The sequence below is a fragment of the Coffea eugenioides genome, chromosome 2 (genome assembly GCF_003713205.1).
Source record: "Coffea eugenioides isolate CCC68of chromosome 2, Ceug_1.0, whole genome shotgun sequence".
Lineage (NCBI taxonomy): Eukaryota > Viridiplantae > Streptophyta > Magnoliopsida > Gentianales > Rubiaceae > Coffea > Coffea eugenioides.
Genome location: NC_040036.1, coordinates 17927897 through 17943967, shown reverse-complemented (window position 1 = coordinate 17943967; position 16071 = coordinate 17927897). Strand labels below are relative to the sequence as shown.

General features: G+C 34.3%; 1 protein-coding gene and 1 non-coding gene across 3 annotated transcripts; both read right to left on the bottom strand.

Annotated features, from left to right (window-relative positions):
* Positions 1 to 419: 419 nt before the first annotated feature.
* TRNAL-CAA lies at positions 420 to 503 on the bottom strand. Its single transcript has one exon. It is a non-coding gene; the product is annotated as a tRNA-Leu (tRNA).
* An 880-nt stretch (positions 504 to 1383) lies between these two features.
* LOC113762917 (myb-like protein Z) lies at positions 1384 to 5107 on the bottom strand. 2 transcript variants are annotated; one of them, XM_027306553.1, is made up of 5 exons: positions 4829 to 5107; positions 3161 to 4637; positions 2912 to 3044; positions 2733 to 2817; positions 1384 to 2022 (listed from the first exon to the last, which is right to left on the bottom strand). In XM_027306553.1, exons 2-5 carry the CDS (start codon positions 4477 to 4479, stop codon positions 1799 to 1801), a joined length of 1761 nt encoding a protein of 586 aa, XP_027162354.1. In that variant the 5' UTR covers positions 4480 to 4637; positions 4829 to 5107; the 3' UTR covers positions 1384 to 1798. The 2 variants fall into 2 exon arrangements, with proteins under 2 accessions (XP_027162354.1, XP_027162353.1); XM_027306552.1 differs by having other exon boundaries at positions 3161 to 4603.
* Positions 5108 to 16071: the final 10964 nt, after the last annotated feature.

The window sequence follows — 16071 nt, the reverse complement described above, 5'->3', positions numbered from 1 at the left end:
TAAGAAATTATATGATTTGATGTATGTGAAATTAAACAAAAAAAAAATTGAAAAATGTGTCAAGAAAATATTTCAAAAACTTTCATGAAAACTCAGCAATCAAATAGCCTACCCTAGGTGTTTATGGCGTTGGAACTTTGTTTATGAACTCCTTAGTTCTTGTCAGTTTGGATTACTATGTTTAGCAGTTTGTATAAAAAGAAAAAAAAATGTACTGCATCGATTTAATGTATGTGAGATAGAAATGTATTCATGAAAGCATAAAATTTTTTTTTTTAAAAAAAAAATACAATTGAAATGAGCATTAAACGCGAGACAGAGGAGCTATTTTGTAGAATTTATCTTCCATGGCTTTATCAAAATCAATGTAAGAAGCAAAAGAGATCCAAGATTAAAAGAAATGAAAAAGTGAACAGTCTTGTCAGAAGTGGGATTTGAACCCACGCCCTCTCACGAGGACCAGAACTTGAGTCTGGCGCCTTAGACCACTCGGCCATCCTGACAGTTGACGGTTGATCCTGCTCTCTATAATACTAGTAAAAAATAAACTCTTACAGATTGTCCTAGTAGTAATTTTTTTAATTGTTAGTGGTCGTGGGAGTTTCATTCTCCGTTTACGGAAAGCATAGTCAAAGGCGACTTTGAGTTGGGTGGGCTTGTCGTCCGCGCAATTAAAGCATGTACACGTGAGGAGTCCTTGACCATTCATCAAACGGCCCAAAGCATATTAATTCGCACACGATTGGTAGCTTGCTTCTTTCGTTTGGCTTTCTAATTTTCTTGATTTTACCATTTTATCCATCCGCTTGAAAGTTGCTGCAAAACCACTTTGGATAGGGTTTTTTTTCAAAAAAAAAAAAAAAAAAAGGAATGGATGAAACAATGACATGTAGTGGCTGAAAACCGAGCACTAATGCAACTTTGGAAGAACGATTATTGTTTCCCCTTAAATTAATACTCGGACGTTTGGATGATTTTAGTAATAGAAAAAGGGTTGTAAATTGCAGCTCAGCTCAGCTAAAGAGTTTCGCGATGGGCCACAATGTCATAGGGCGGGCGGTGACTTCTTTTTGTTTTTGTGTCATGCGAAATCGTGCAAGCCACCGACTCGACCAGACCAGATTCCGCGGCTGATTGCGTGTTAGGACGATTCTGGTTTGAACATGAAATCCAGTACAAAAGCGAATGGACGAATGCGTTGCCAAACTTTTCTTTGCAATCGCATTTCAATTCATCGAGCGTCGATCCCCTCCCTATAAACAATTATTTTGCCAGCCAAATTCATCTTCTCCTTAATTAAAAGGAGTTTCAGATTCGCAGCTGCAGCTGCGTCCAGAAACATATTATTGAACTTTTACGTTAAACAACCCCTCCACTCAAAAGCAACCGAAATACCAAGTGAGATATTTATATACTACTGTTTGTTGTTACAAGGATACGAAGTACATAATAATTATGCATTTCTGCTTTGAAGATGATATCACAAAACCAAGTCACGTGCACATTAATTCCCTAGCACACGAGCCAAAGCTACACAAGTTTTTTTTTTTTTTTGGTATGTTTGACTTCTAGAAGTTGTTTTGCAAAACCATGCAGGATTTGTAGGGTCTCTATGGAAACAAAATACTACTAACTCTTATAGAAGTACCTTTCTGTTTGAAATGCAAAACAATGAATGAATGCTTTTTTTTTTTAAATTAAAAAAAAAAACTGATGAATGAAATCAAATTGAGGAAAGCGCAAGATGAACAAAAAAAAAAGACACCATCATCCACCAACCCAACATCATCCACCAAATTTATTGGTTGGTTTCATGCTTGGCAGGCGTCTGTTGCTGCTGTGGTGACTGAGATTGCTGCTGCTGTAGCTGGTGAATGTTAAGTTGGGCAGCCTGCTGATGATGCAACTGAAACATTTGAGAACTCATGGCAAGCTGCTGCTGGTACTTGGAAGGATCACCGTTCAGCTCAGCAGTTGCAAGCTTCAAGCGCTGAACCTCCGCTGTTAATGCTTCATTTAATGCTGTGACAACAACATAGCCGAGTTCAAGTTCATATTATTTTATGGTTACATGTATATGACACAGCAGAAGATTATTAACTCCCCAAATGTCAATTGTAAGTATTGTTGGATAGAAAACAAGCAGATCAACTAACTAAATCAAAGTCCCTAATTTTCTCAATTACACGAGCAAAGAGCACCCGCCTAATTGTAGAAAAGAATAAATACCAAAGCAAGACAATGATAAAACGGAACACTGGCACGCATGCATGTTCTCCGAGAAATTTACTCGATCAAAAAACGGCTGCCACAAGAGTACGCAATACAGTTGGTACAAGTTTCAGGGGAGCTGGGACATCGTTAAAGGAAAACCTTCCAATATAAATGGCCACAAACCACACAGGATTACATAAACTAATTTTTTTAAAGAATTCCAAACTACCAAGAGTATTAATTTTGGGGGTAACTTCCAACATGGACTCAACCTCCCAAATGACAACATGTATTAATTTTGGGGGTAATTGGTTCACCAACCATTAGTTAATTTGTCCCTCAAAAAAAAAAAACATTAGCTAGCCTGTCATTAAAGGAGAACAAAAGGCCCTCCCGGCAATCAAAACACATGCTGGCTCTTTGTGCTTTGCAAGATAAAGCAAAAAAAAACAGAAAAAATCATAAATTTCAAAATAAAAATGCATGAATGTTGAATTCTGGAAATAACAGGACATTACCATCTCGCAGTTGTGCCTGTTGTTCCATGGCTTGCAAGCGAAACTTCAATTCATTGTTCTGGCTGGTCAGTCCAGCAGAATCTCTCTGAAGAATGCACATTTAAGCAATAATGATCAGACATACAGAAGGTAATAATACTTTAAAGAAAGATGTGCAAACACACAGTCCCGCTCTTTACCTGCAATAGTGTTAGCTGGGCAGATAATGTGGTTGCTTCAGTCTGTAAAGTTTGAACCTTGTGCTCCAATTCAGCAATATATCTCATCTTTCTCTCCTTTGAACGAGCGGCAGACTGACGATTGGCCAAAATCCTGTCACAAGATGTACGAATTCGTTAAGCTCAACTAATTAATCCTAAACTCCATGGAACAGCAGCAAGAAACAAAAGCCCTGGTAAATGCAAAAGACGAATTTAGGGACTCAGTACCTCTTGGCCCTTTTAGGATCAGATAAAGCAATCTCAGCTAGTTTCTCGTTTGCCATAATCTTCTTAAGTTCTGCCCCGCTAAACTCGCCGTTTCCAAACTCCAAGCTGAAGGTATTTGAATTTGCATCGAGAGAATTGCTTGGTGACAGTTGCCCAGCACGAGCTCCTGGGGATGGAGGCATTTTTGGTGACTCATCACCAAAGTTTAACTTGCCCATGAAGCTATCCATGGAAACGCTCCGATAGTGTCTTGAAGCTGGAGAGATATCTTCCCCGGCATTCCTTTTGAAACCCTCCCTCTTCTCACTTGAAGAAGAGATTCCTAATCTCTGCATGCTATTACTACTTTCATTTACACTGCTCGTCGCTTCATTATCACTGCTATCACCACCATTTGTCCTTGTACCACTAGCTCTACTATCCAAATCTTCACGGTTCTCAGTGCCCTGCTTTTCATCAGTTCCAGAAGAATTCAGTGCATCTATGTTGTCCAAATTCATATAAGCAGAAAACAGATCATCTACAACCTCCCCCTCAGATTTTCTCTCACCCATACCCTCTGCATTGGCCTCGCTACTTTTCTCCCAAAAGGATTCGCGTTTCACCAATTGTGCTGGCTTAGCAACTGAATTTTCTCTCGGAGGGATGGCAGCACCGGGACTTCGCAATGGCACAAGGGGCGGTGAGGATTGCATGATAGTAGAAAATCCAAATGGTATATCACTGTTAGACCGCCTGTGCGTCTTACGGGGAGGAAGATTTTCCCCTACCCTTAAAGAATTTACACCCCTAGTGAAAGGGGACGGTGGCAATAATGATGATTGTGAATTGGCATTTTGATCCTCCATAGAAACATCAACTGATAGATGATGTTCAGAAATGGAGCTCGGAGAGGATTCTTTATAAGGGGAAGGGCTTAAGGGAGGCAATGAATCGAGCGAGAAAAATGAAGGTTGTGACAAAGATCGTGTGTGTGAGGGCCCTGGACCTGAAGTATTACCAAAAATTTGAATTCCCGATTGCTGATTTCCAGGCCGGGTTACTGGGATCTGTGAATAGGGAGAAACACGGGGCATTTGAGGGTGAGAAGGCGGTATGCCAGCCCTTTTGCTACCATCAACACTAAAACTTGGAGAAAACTGCCGCATCTGACCTCGAAATTGCGAGGAATTCAACTGGGGTACCTCAATTTGATTCACGGACATGGGTAACTGTTGCTGCTGTTGCTGTTGTATAGGAACTGAAGATGATGAGGTACCAAATGATGATTGAAGCCTTTGCATCATAGCACTACTAGCCTCATCACTATCACCACCCATTTGCTACGCAAAACAACCAGCTTTAACACTAGTTTCAAACGGTCGCCGCTCGCTATAATTTATTCAAAAGCTCCTCCTAAAAGGCCTAACTTAACAAGCACTTCACTTCAGCGTTCAAAACCACCTGAATATTAGAAAACCCAACATAATATCAAAATCTGCAAGCCAAAATTCAACCCCATTACATGCAGGAATGATCTAAAATCGGAGTCGCGTACATATGAACAAAAACAACTTGATCAGACCCCAGAAAATTTTTATTTAAACAGAAAAGCACCAAAAGTAGCTACTTAAACGATAAACAAGTGGGGAAGATACAAACTTTACTATACTTTCTTAAAAAGGGCACCTGAAATTCGAGATAAAATCGACCATTTTCAGAAGAAATCCGCCAATTCAGACAGGCTACATCCACCACCCATTTGAAGCTGCCAAATGTGCTGTCCAAAGTGAGGAGGAATGAGGGTGGTGACGGAGACACCGATGGGAAAAATAGCCTCTCTGTCTTCTTCTTCTACTGCTTCTATTCTCTCCTGCTTAGTGTGTATCTGCTTGTTTTTTTTTTCCTTGATTTTTTTTTTTTTGGGGGGGGGGGAGGGGGTTCTCTCTTCTCTCTCTGAAAAGTTCTTTTTTGCTCTCCTTCAGCTTCTCTCTCTAAGATGGACGGCGATGACACTACTGTGATGCTGAAAGAAAAGGGATTGAGCAGTAGCGTATTATATTATTTACAAGAACACGGATTTCTTGGCCAAAAAGATCAAATGAATATTGTACGAGTACAGTCCTCCTACAGTAGTATAGCCAACCAGGAAAGTACGTACTTTTAGTTCTCAGGACTCAAAAGGAGCAGTGATCCTTGCTAGTTACTACTTCAAAAAAGACGCGTGAATTTATTATGAATTTCATTTTCATTTGGGTGGAATCCGCATTTCGGCCGAATTTCAATTTCATTCCGACTTCATTTCCTAAATCTTTCCCCCTCTATCACCGCAGATTTTGTTGCATCGAATCTCTCTCATGTCCATCTCTCTCACGTTCTCTCTCCCTCTCTGTCGTCCCCCCCCCCCCCGGGCACAAACTCCCCTCCTCTTTCTTTTCCCGAATGGAAGTAGTATTGCACTGCCACCTCCTTTTTGTATTTTTTGTATTATCAAATAAACTTTTTTATTTTTTCAAAATTTATTCGTAAAATAAACAAATAATTAATCCGTTTCTTGTGCCCATTATTTGGACACTATTTATAAAAAAAAAAAGAGAATTTGCAACTCATCTTTTCACCTCGCATATATAATATAACAAATTATTTCAACTCGGATAATTTGTGCTCGAGTATCCAAATAATTTAAATCAACTTATTTTTATAATAATATAAAGCTATCATTGGATAAGAAGTGGTGTTTGTATTTAAAAGTGATGGGATTACCGTTGAAGGGCTCCTACAAATAAAGCGTCATATTTGAAATTTATTTTTCAGGACGTACTTTCATGCCATCTTCAATTCTCAACACAAATTTTTGATAGAGACAAATCAATAAAAAGGTTCACAGCAATCTTAAAATGCATTCAGATAAGGCCTTATTTCATTTCAACGATATAAAAGCAACAGCTACACGTGTCGCGATACTACGACAAACCCTGTATCCACATTTTAAATCAAAATTTTATTAATTTTGTAGGGTAGTACAAGCATTAAAAGAGAAGGATGTTGGGCAGTAATTGTGAGATACATAGTTTGATTTTCAGGTCTTTCTCTTATAGAGTTTCAAGTCTCCTCTTGGGAGTTTTTTAAAAGACTAATAACAGTGTGCAACTTTGTATTAAAACCATTTTTTAATCCATGTCAAATTGATTTGCACAAAAAAAAAATCTTTTAAACAAAGATTATCCAATATTATAGAATAACGGGAAAATATTGATCAATTGAAAATGTTCCAAGGGAAAAAAAAACCTTTAAGTCAAAAGTTGGATTCTAATTGACATAACATTGAAATGAAATTTGTTCTTTCATCAACTTAGGTCTCGCACCTTATAGTTAATTTTTCTAATGTTAAAATTTCAATTTGGCTAGGTGTTTTTTTTTTTTTTTTTTAAAAAAAAAAATATAGGTAATTTGGAAACATATCTAAATCCATGGTGTGCAATTATTATATAGTAAGTTAAGTGCAATTTAGGTACGTTGATGTATGCTCGAAATTTTTTTTTTTATACATTTACAAGATTTACCTTATTTATTATCCATTTTTTAGTTCCTTAATAATTACATACAAATTTTACCTGCAATATTTATGTCTTTACCTAATTTATCTCATAACATAAATAATTTTAAAAAACTTGTAATTTTACTGAAGGAGGAATAAAGGATAAACATGAAAAAGTTTTGAGAGGACAATAATTATGACATTATGATTTTTTTTTATAAAACTTACAGTGCATTATCCCTAAATCCGTCCTTGGTCACGAGTGTACAAGACTTTTATTGGATATGACACACGTTAATTTCATGTTTAATTATTATGGTAAGAAAAAAAAAAGAGAAGGAAGAAGAGCAAATTGCAAAGAGTTGTAGTAAAACTTGGGCTATAAAGGGTGATTATGAACTTTTATTGACTCAAATACCAATTTTCTATACACACTGGTAGATAGGATCAGAGTATTTCATTGTGCAGCTAATTTCCAGCCCAACATGCCAATACCCTTGCCACGGAAAACCATTAAACGATTGCTTCAGTTACCTTCACTTTGGACACTATGCAATTAATCTGAGTTTGCAGTTTCACCAAAGAAATATAAATCAATCTTTCTTACACTGACTGACAGTGTATACACTATCAATTTTGAATGAATGATAATTATATAAAATTTAAAATTGAAATTCAATTTTTGCACATGTATCATAAATCTAACGGTAATAATGTATACGCTGTCGATGTATGTAAAATTTAACCAACAAATATTCAAGTGAATTGCAACTTGCTAATCCTTCATGCGTATCATTGGAAGTGGACTCTTTTATTGCATTGCATGGCTTACCTTAATTAGTCTAATTACAGTAGTATTGTGATAATTGAGGTCCATGAAATTCAGATGTCAGACTTTTGTTTTCCACGTCAATTATTTATGGAATTAATCTATCTCCAGTTAAGGAAGATGATAGCTGAGAATATCTTTCTTGCATCCATGCAATAATTACGTGGGCCCCACGCTTAACTAAATCTTATTTAGGGGTGGGATGGGAAAGTTTTCGGATAACAAACACGAATTGCAGGCAGATACTTGATACTTCGTTCCCATTTTAAATATATAGTTGGGTGCAACTTCGTGTTTCTTGAGAATCGTTTAAATCCGCAGAAAATTTAAGGTCTTGGTTTGATTGTGAATTTTGAAAAAAGAACTTTTGAAACATTTTTATTATTTTTAAAAATATTTTTTATTACACACATGTCACATAATTATGCGTCCAAAACATGTAGATGCATCTTCTCGTGCTCTGAAGACTCTCGTCGATGTGTCTTTTGCTTACCTCGTGAAGCTCTGTTTGGATAGAGAATTATTAGCCAAATTTTATTTGCTTGCATCATCATTATAATTTTCAACACATCTTTTTATCTTCCCAATTACCTTTTTATCTCACATACATCACATCACAAAAAAGTGCTACAGTAAAAATATCTCAAATAATTTACAATCCAAACAGATGTACTCACAAGCATGTACAGCATAGGTGTATTTGGATGGAAATTATGTCTACAAATTATTTATTTGCATCACAAATATATTTTTTAATAATTTTTTTAAATTTTTAAAATTAATTTTTTTCATTTCACATATATCACATTATAAAAAATACTAAAAAACTACAATAATTATTCTAAATAGTATTTCAAATAACGATCTCAGAGCTCAATTGCCAAACCCTCATATATTTGACATTTGATGCAATACTTTGCGTCCAATAGTTTCTTTTTTCTCCTGTTGGGTTCGGTTGTCTAAATTAGAGGCGAGGGAATGTTTTTGGATTGCATTTTCCGTTATTTTTCATGGAAAAATTACTGTAGCGATTTGATATATGTGAGGGAAAAAGGTGATAGGAAAATGTGATCACGGAAAACGACAATATTTTCCGACGGAAACAAGCAATCCAAACAAGGCCTTTTTCCCTTAAAATTTTGGCTAGTTTGACCGGTTAAGTGTATCAAGCTGAGAGCGTTAATGGGTTCCCCTACCACCCCATTCTGGACATCCAAATAGGGCTGTCAACGGGCCGGGTCCGGGCCGGAATTCATTATTCCGGACCCGGACCCGAATTACTATGCCGGATCCGGATCTGACCCGTTTACCCGACGGGTCTTTTATTCTATGTTCCGGATCCGGATCCGGCGGGTCCCGGATCCGGGTCTACCCGAACAAATTTACCAAATTTTATAATTTCTAATAAAAATGAGAAAAAAATATATTTGTAAACTAATTTCTAACTAATGCAAATAAAAAACCAAATAAGAAAAGAAATCAAATTAATTTTATTAAAATACATCACCTTAATCAAATTATATTGATAAATATATATTTTTTAAATTATTAATTCATTTATATCAGGATCCGGGTCTAATACGGGTCGGAATACTATATTCCCTATCCGACCCGTTTTTTTGTTTGACAAAACGGATCCGGATCCGGATCCGGGAAACGGAATTAAATCCCTACCCATACCCGCAATAATTTCACGGATCCGGTCCGGATCCGGGTCTAGACCCGACCGGTTGACAGGCCTACATCCAAATCTCTAAGGAGAGATTGAACATGGAACTTGGGAGGAAACTTCAATCAATATAACCGACCAAATAAAAATAGTAGGCCATTTTTGTTAAGTTAATTTCAATTAGTAGCGATACTTCCCATTAGAGCTTTAGTAACAAGATGCAGTATTGCATCTTCTATTAATTTTGGCATCCTAATTCTCGTATAACGAAAGCAAAATAGAAAAAACCTTTATAGTAGTATATTGTAATGTTGGAAGTCGAGATAGTTGAATAGTAGTATATTGTAGTATCGGAAGTCGAGATAGTTTATCCATGATTCAATGATTAACGAAGTTTAAGCCAAGATTCATGCTGCGTTGTCTTGACCGTTCAGGCATACTTGTTCGTTGAGGAGGCATGTGGCAAACCAAGCAATTGATTTACTAATTTAGATCGCAACTGATTCTTTCTTCTTCCATATTCTTTTTTTTTTGTCACATGAAACATAAAAAGTCTAATCTTAATTTGTACTTACTAACAAAATATCATTTAATATTGTTGTTCAACTCTTCTCCTTTTCAAAATTCAGACCAAATCTAAGTCCGTCATTTAGACTATGCATAGTTTGACAAATGGAGATAAAAGCAAGTGAGGGAAGAATAGTGACACAAAGTCTTTTCCTTGTTTGAAAATGGATTTTTCATCAAAAGATCTCTATGTTTTTCGTAAACACATTTTTCAATCACTTTTTTACCTCACATATATCAAATCACTATAGTATATTTTCTACAAAATACAAAACAACTGCAATCAAAACACGAATGTTGGTAAGAATTTTAGAGCAAAATGTCAAAGGAAGAAAAATAAGGAGAAGAAACCTTAGAAATACCACCAATCTGCTTAAAGTGTTAGTAATTTAAATGAGATATCATTTTTTTTCTCTAATGTATGTGAGATAAAAAAGAGTTATTGGAAATATTAAAAGATAATTGGAAGTAAAAAATAATACTTGAAAAAATATATATCTATCCTACCTTTTTATAGTCCCACAAACAAAAAATTGAGCATCTATTTTTCTTTCCATGAAACATAAGTCAATTTAAAAGATTGTACAAAACAAGTGATATCTGTATAAAATCAAACGAGTTTTATAGATGGCAAATGATTATTCTTTTGTGGTTGGCCTTTATATCGAGTCACATTATGCTTGAGCTCTAAGAAGATATTTTTGTCCGCCGGTTTGTTTGGACAGCTGATTATTTTTCTAAATATATTTGCTTACATAATTATTACAATTTGTAATACAAATTTTTTTTTAATTACCTTTTTAACCCATATACATCACATCACAAAACATGTTACAGTAAAAATATCCCAAATAACTTATAATCCAAACAAACTGTTCAACAAATTCGAATTTGTCTATCTCGAGGATCTAGGTGGATATTTATACAGCACAGGAGACATATTCTAGCTGTCTTAACTAGACAAAGGGGGTACAGAAGTAGGAGGAGGGAAAAAGTAAATAAGGATCTGAAATGCCTAAACTCCGGTCCCCTACTCACCTTCATCGTAAAAGTCACACAGTGTACAAGTGGCAAATGTTGATGCACGAATTATTCATATTTCTGTACAATTTCAATTTCAAAGTAGAGCCGCGGAGCTGTGGAAAGTGAATAAATTTTACTCTTACCCCAAAAAAGGAAAAAATAAAGAATAAATTTACATCCACGTGGCTGAGATCAGGTCGGTCATCAAAGATATCAATAGGTTGACTTTAAAGCTGGTGGACCAGGATTAGCAAACACGTGGCTGTACGCGAGTACTATTACGGCCCAGGGAAAACTTATCCGCTCCGATGGACAGCCATTTGGCAATGGTCAAACATCAATCATGAACGCAAAAAGTTGACATGGGCCCACTTAGTTTGCCAGGCCTGCCCACTTACGAATATGACTTGATCAGACCCATGTGAATTTTTTATTTTTTATAAAAAATATTTATTTACACTCGCACTTTTAATAATCACACTTCTAATGTCAATTTTAATCATATAATTTTTATTTATTGAATTATACAATAAATTAAATAATGAGAGTGCAAATAATATTTCTTTTTCCTATTGATAAAAATCACTTTACACTATTAATCCTTTTCAAGTATTCAGCTATATCTACAAGAGCCCCAAGCTCATTCAAAAAATCATAACTACAGGGCCAAATGGTGCACTCATAACTAAACTCATGGAAGTTCGATGTACGTAGCTTATAATTTTTTATCTCAATTTTCTTGGAATGCCCGAAAACATATACTCCTATTATTATTTTCTGGGATAATTTCAGAAAACTCTCTTGAAGTTTCTGACAATTGCATTCGATTTTTCTCAGATTTAAAAAATTACACTTACCTCTCTTGACACAGTAAAATACCTATAATGCTCTCCATTTAGTAGATAATTTTAAATTTAAGGCAATAAATTTACAAAACCAAAAAATATATATTTTTTGTCACTTGTCTATTTTCTAATTAATATAATCTCTTTTTATTATCTTCAATTTTGTGGATATTAGAAAATTGAAATTATAAAATCTACGAAGGGAGTATATTATGTTTCAAACTATAATGAAATGGAGAGACTCGCAGTGATAACTAAATAAATAATGAAATTGATGATTGAAATAGGAAGAACAACTAAATATGCGGAATTTGACATATTTTGTTTATTGTTAAGAAAAACTTTTATAAAATATCAATAATTACATAATGATTTCTTTCATTGGATTAGAAATTTTTTATTATGATTTTATTGTAGAGGTAGAATTTATTCTCTACTTTTGAGATATTAATATTTTTAAGGCCATTGGAGAGTTATAATGATGGTTCTATGTCAAATTAACTTATATTAAAAAAGTATTCGAGCATTGATATTTAATTTAGGGGTATAAAATTGGTTGTCAATAGGGTTTTGTGTGTGTGTTTTTTTATCGTAACAAGTATTAATACTGTATATACAATTTGGGATCTTTTGGATGACTACTTGATTTTAGAATTTATGTTTGGATGGTTGTTAGAATTTGACTTGTTGATTAATGCAAAGAGTGGATGAAAATAATTGAATATACTGTATTTTTCTTTCTTAGTTTTGTACAAAAAGGTAATTTAAGATTTTTGGAAGAAAAATCTAGATTTTTTGACCTATATTGTTACTAAACAGTAAAAGTGGGGGAGGTATATATAATTTTTAAAACTTGAGGGAATCTCTTTGTAATTGTGAGAAACCTTAGGGGAGGTTTGTGAAAATATCCCTTATTTTCTAGCTGCAAGCCGAACCTACAGCAAACTTCTAGCCAGGCTGCACTTCACTTTACAATTGTTGCACATGTAGTTAAGGAAAAAGAAAATTATACTATCCAACTTCCCAAAGAAAATTGAGTGGAACAAACGCAAAGAAAAGAGAAAAGGAAAAAACTGATTAATGGCCAAATTTGTGTCTATAAACATCTGAGGATATTTGAACAAATTGGGAAGGGCGTCTGAGGATGTTCCTAACTTCATATGACGTGTGTCCCAATTACTAGGAAGTGACAAGCTTTCCCAACGTTGTTGAAAAGCAACAGGAGACACGTCACAAACTAATCTTTTGCCAAGTTGGACAATCCTTTTTATTTTGTTAAAAAAAAAAACGTGCCTTTTTCTTCTGATACCAGGACATGTTAAGCTTCTGTAGACAGGAACTCAGAAAAACATGCCACGTTTCCGCTTAGGCCAACAAACCAAGAATACCCTTACCCACGTCAACCCCACCATCTCCAGAAAAATCGATGTCACGAGAAAAATGGAAGCAGAAAGGAGCTATACATGTTGTTACTTGTTAGTAGTATTTGTTTAAGGCGAATGGAGTCGGCAACTAGGTACAATAATTTTAATTTAATTGAAGGTACGCGCGAGGGGATGGTTTTGGGGTTCGGTTGGTGATACGATCGAGGAAGCCACAGGACCATGTAATGTATATGCCCATCATCTTCGCGAGTACTTAGTGTTGGTGATCTGGCTATCGCGATGAGCGGTCACTCATGCGACCTAAATTTATACGTTCCGATCCATTTTAATTTTCGTCTAAAAGCATTGATCAATCATTCAACAATAATACAGTGGACAAATCGAAATAATATTTTATCCAAACAAACATGTTTTTCTTCTTCGGACCACAAGCTTTTCTGGAAAATCGATACTACGAGTATCAATCTTGACATCAGATAGTGTAAGCATTTTTTTATCTTTAAATTTTTTAATTAGAATTATTGCATTTCAATATGTCACTAATTAAAAGAAATAAAACACTCCAATTAATTACATCTCAATGATTTTGGTAATTTTAATTAAATATTGTTCATTCAAAACTATTTACCTACCCTTGAACTCCATCTCCACTTATTATACGTATTAAAATTTCTTAATCGAACCATGAAAAATTGCTCATTAATCATTAAATGGGATTGTAAAAAAAAATTGATGTCAAAAAATAGATACTTTCTAAAAAAAAAAGAAGAGAGAAACATACAAGGAGAAGAGAACCCTTATTCATCTGTATATTTTCATACAAATATCATAAGTAAATTTCACAATTATGCACTTTTTACCGATATAAAGAATTTTTCGCGTTGCAGCTAATGGAATTTCAATATGCAAAAAATTTATACTGAAATAGTAATATTAAATTGAAAAAAGAAAATCTAAAATAGCACCATACAAACTATTATTATCATTAATAGCAACCCCTCAAAACAATAAAAACTGAAAACTATTCATAAAATGACATAAAGTAAATAGCAATGAATCAAAATGTTAGAATACAATTCAAATAATACCAAAGATAACATCCAAATATCTGATATCCAAATGAAGACAAACATTATTGTTATTAACAATAATATAGTAATGCTTCATTTGTGTTGATTTGAGCAGACCAAATACATCCATCATGCTAGGAGCTATCTTCAATGATAAAATGAGAATTATAATAAAAGCAAATTTAAAATGAAGAATGATAAAATGAAAACGATATCCAAATTGTTTTCAATAATGCCCAAAATAACCTTATTTTTCTAATGATTACATATGTGTATTGTATTGCAATATTAATGAATAATAGTAGCATTTATGAAATGAAAATCTTTAAAATTAAGTAAATTTCATTTATGGTGACGATTGTAATTAGACAGATTTAGTGCATTCCAATAATTGACAATAATAATAGAGGTTATGGATTAAAAGCTGGCAATTTAAAAAATAAAACACTGCAATATGCTAAAAATTGATATTAAAATTGTTAATTAGTCGCAATTCTCATTCCAATTCTATGGTCATAAAAAATACTGATATTGAAACAAAAAATATTGTACTGTTGCTTTTGCTTTGCATTGGATTGTCTAAAAAATATGAATAAAAGAAGAGGAAAATAGAAAACAACAACTGTTTCTATCTATGAAATTTCAATTATCAGAATGTACAAAAAAAAAGTTTACGTGGTGGATCATTTATACTCTATCATTGAAAAAAATCGAATTAACAAAATACAAAGAATTCAAAATACGTGTCTGTTTATTTTTCTAACTTAATTATATTCGTTGTTTATAAAAAATTATAACAATTGTGGTTTATATGCAATAGAATTATGAATATACAAACATTTTGGTAAAACATGATATTATCAATAATTGATATGTTATAGTTCAAGCCATAAATTAAAAAGTGTTTGATTTATGATTCTAAATTCAACCCTAATAAACATATTAATTACATTGAGATGCTTTCTATCTCTTTTTATTTAATAAAAATTTAAAAAAGTAGCTAGTTAAAGAAAATAAATAACATAAAAATATGATATTATGATTAAAATTTCGTAAAAAAATTTTAATATCTAAAAAATAATATATATTTTAAAATATTACAATTACGTGCACGTCAACTATCACTAGTCCTCAATGAACAAACAATCTACTAACACTAGGAGCTGCTACAGCTTCAAAATAATTCAGCTGCATGCCTTCACATAATTTGTGTACATGTAATCTAAAATGGCTTTTCTTTGTTTTGCATGCATGAGAACTAAATTACAAGTCTAAATTCCCGAGAATGATGGGAGATAGCTGAAGACTATTGCATCGCCTAACCCTAATTAAAAGTTTGTTATGGTCCCAGTCCCAGACCCATGCGAGAGTTCCAAGGACGCAATAGGCGCAGTTTCTTGTCCTATTAATGGTCAATGTTTGCGGCCATGCAGATTTTGTATTAACACGTTTACTACAAGTTAAACTCGTTCTTCACTTCTTCCCCGCAAATTTGGTGGAATTTGGTCTGCTATCCACAATCAATTGACTAGACTCGAAAAGAATATTTGTCAGATTTTCCTTGGCTGCCCTTTTCTAACCTCCGATTTCTAGCTTGCGGACGGGCATAAGCAGAATTGGCGGAGAAAGGAGCTTTGTGAGTCGCGAGTCTAAAATGTTTCCCCAATCTACCTCCCGGGCTCATTTCTCATAGCCCTGTGGCACTTGAAGCGGGTAAAAAGTAAACCAGCTATGGTGGTGGGGTTTGATGTTGGACTCTGGGTGATCTTGGCTTTTAGCTGGAGTGACCAAGTCTTCTTCCTATTATCAATCTCCCCTACGCAGAATATGATATCTGATTGTTCCAACGCCATATCAGGATATCTTGAACTTGATTGGGCCTTCTTGGCCTCATAATACTAAGGGGAAGAGAACAAAAAATATAGGATAAAATAGCTTTGCCTGTAGAGTTACCTCTCCCCTATAATATCCTACATTAATGCCGACTGACTCATTAGATGTAACCT

Coding starts and splice junctions, on each gene's coding strand:
- LOC113762917 (XM_027306553.1), bottom strand. CDS start 4,479: ATGGGTGGTGATAGTGATGAGGCTAGTAGTGCTATGATGCAAAGGCTT. Junction 2,818..2,911: donor CCCAGCTAACACTATTGCAG/GTAAAGAGCGGG, acceptor TGCATTCTTCAG/AGAGATTCTGCTGGACTGAC. Junction 2,023..2,732: donor ACAGGCACAACTGCGAGATG/GTAATGTCCTGT, acceptor TTGTTGTCACAG/CATTAAATGAAGCATTAACA.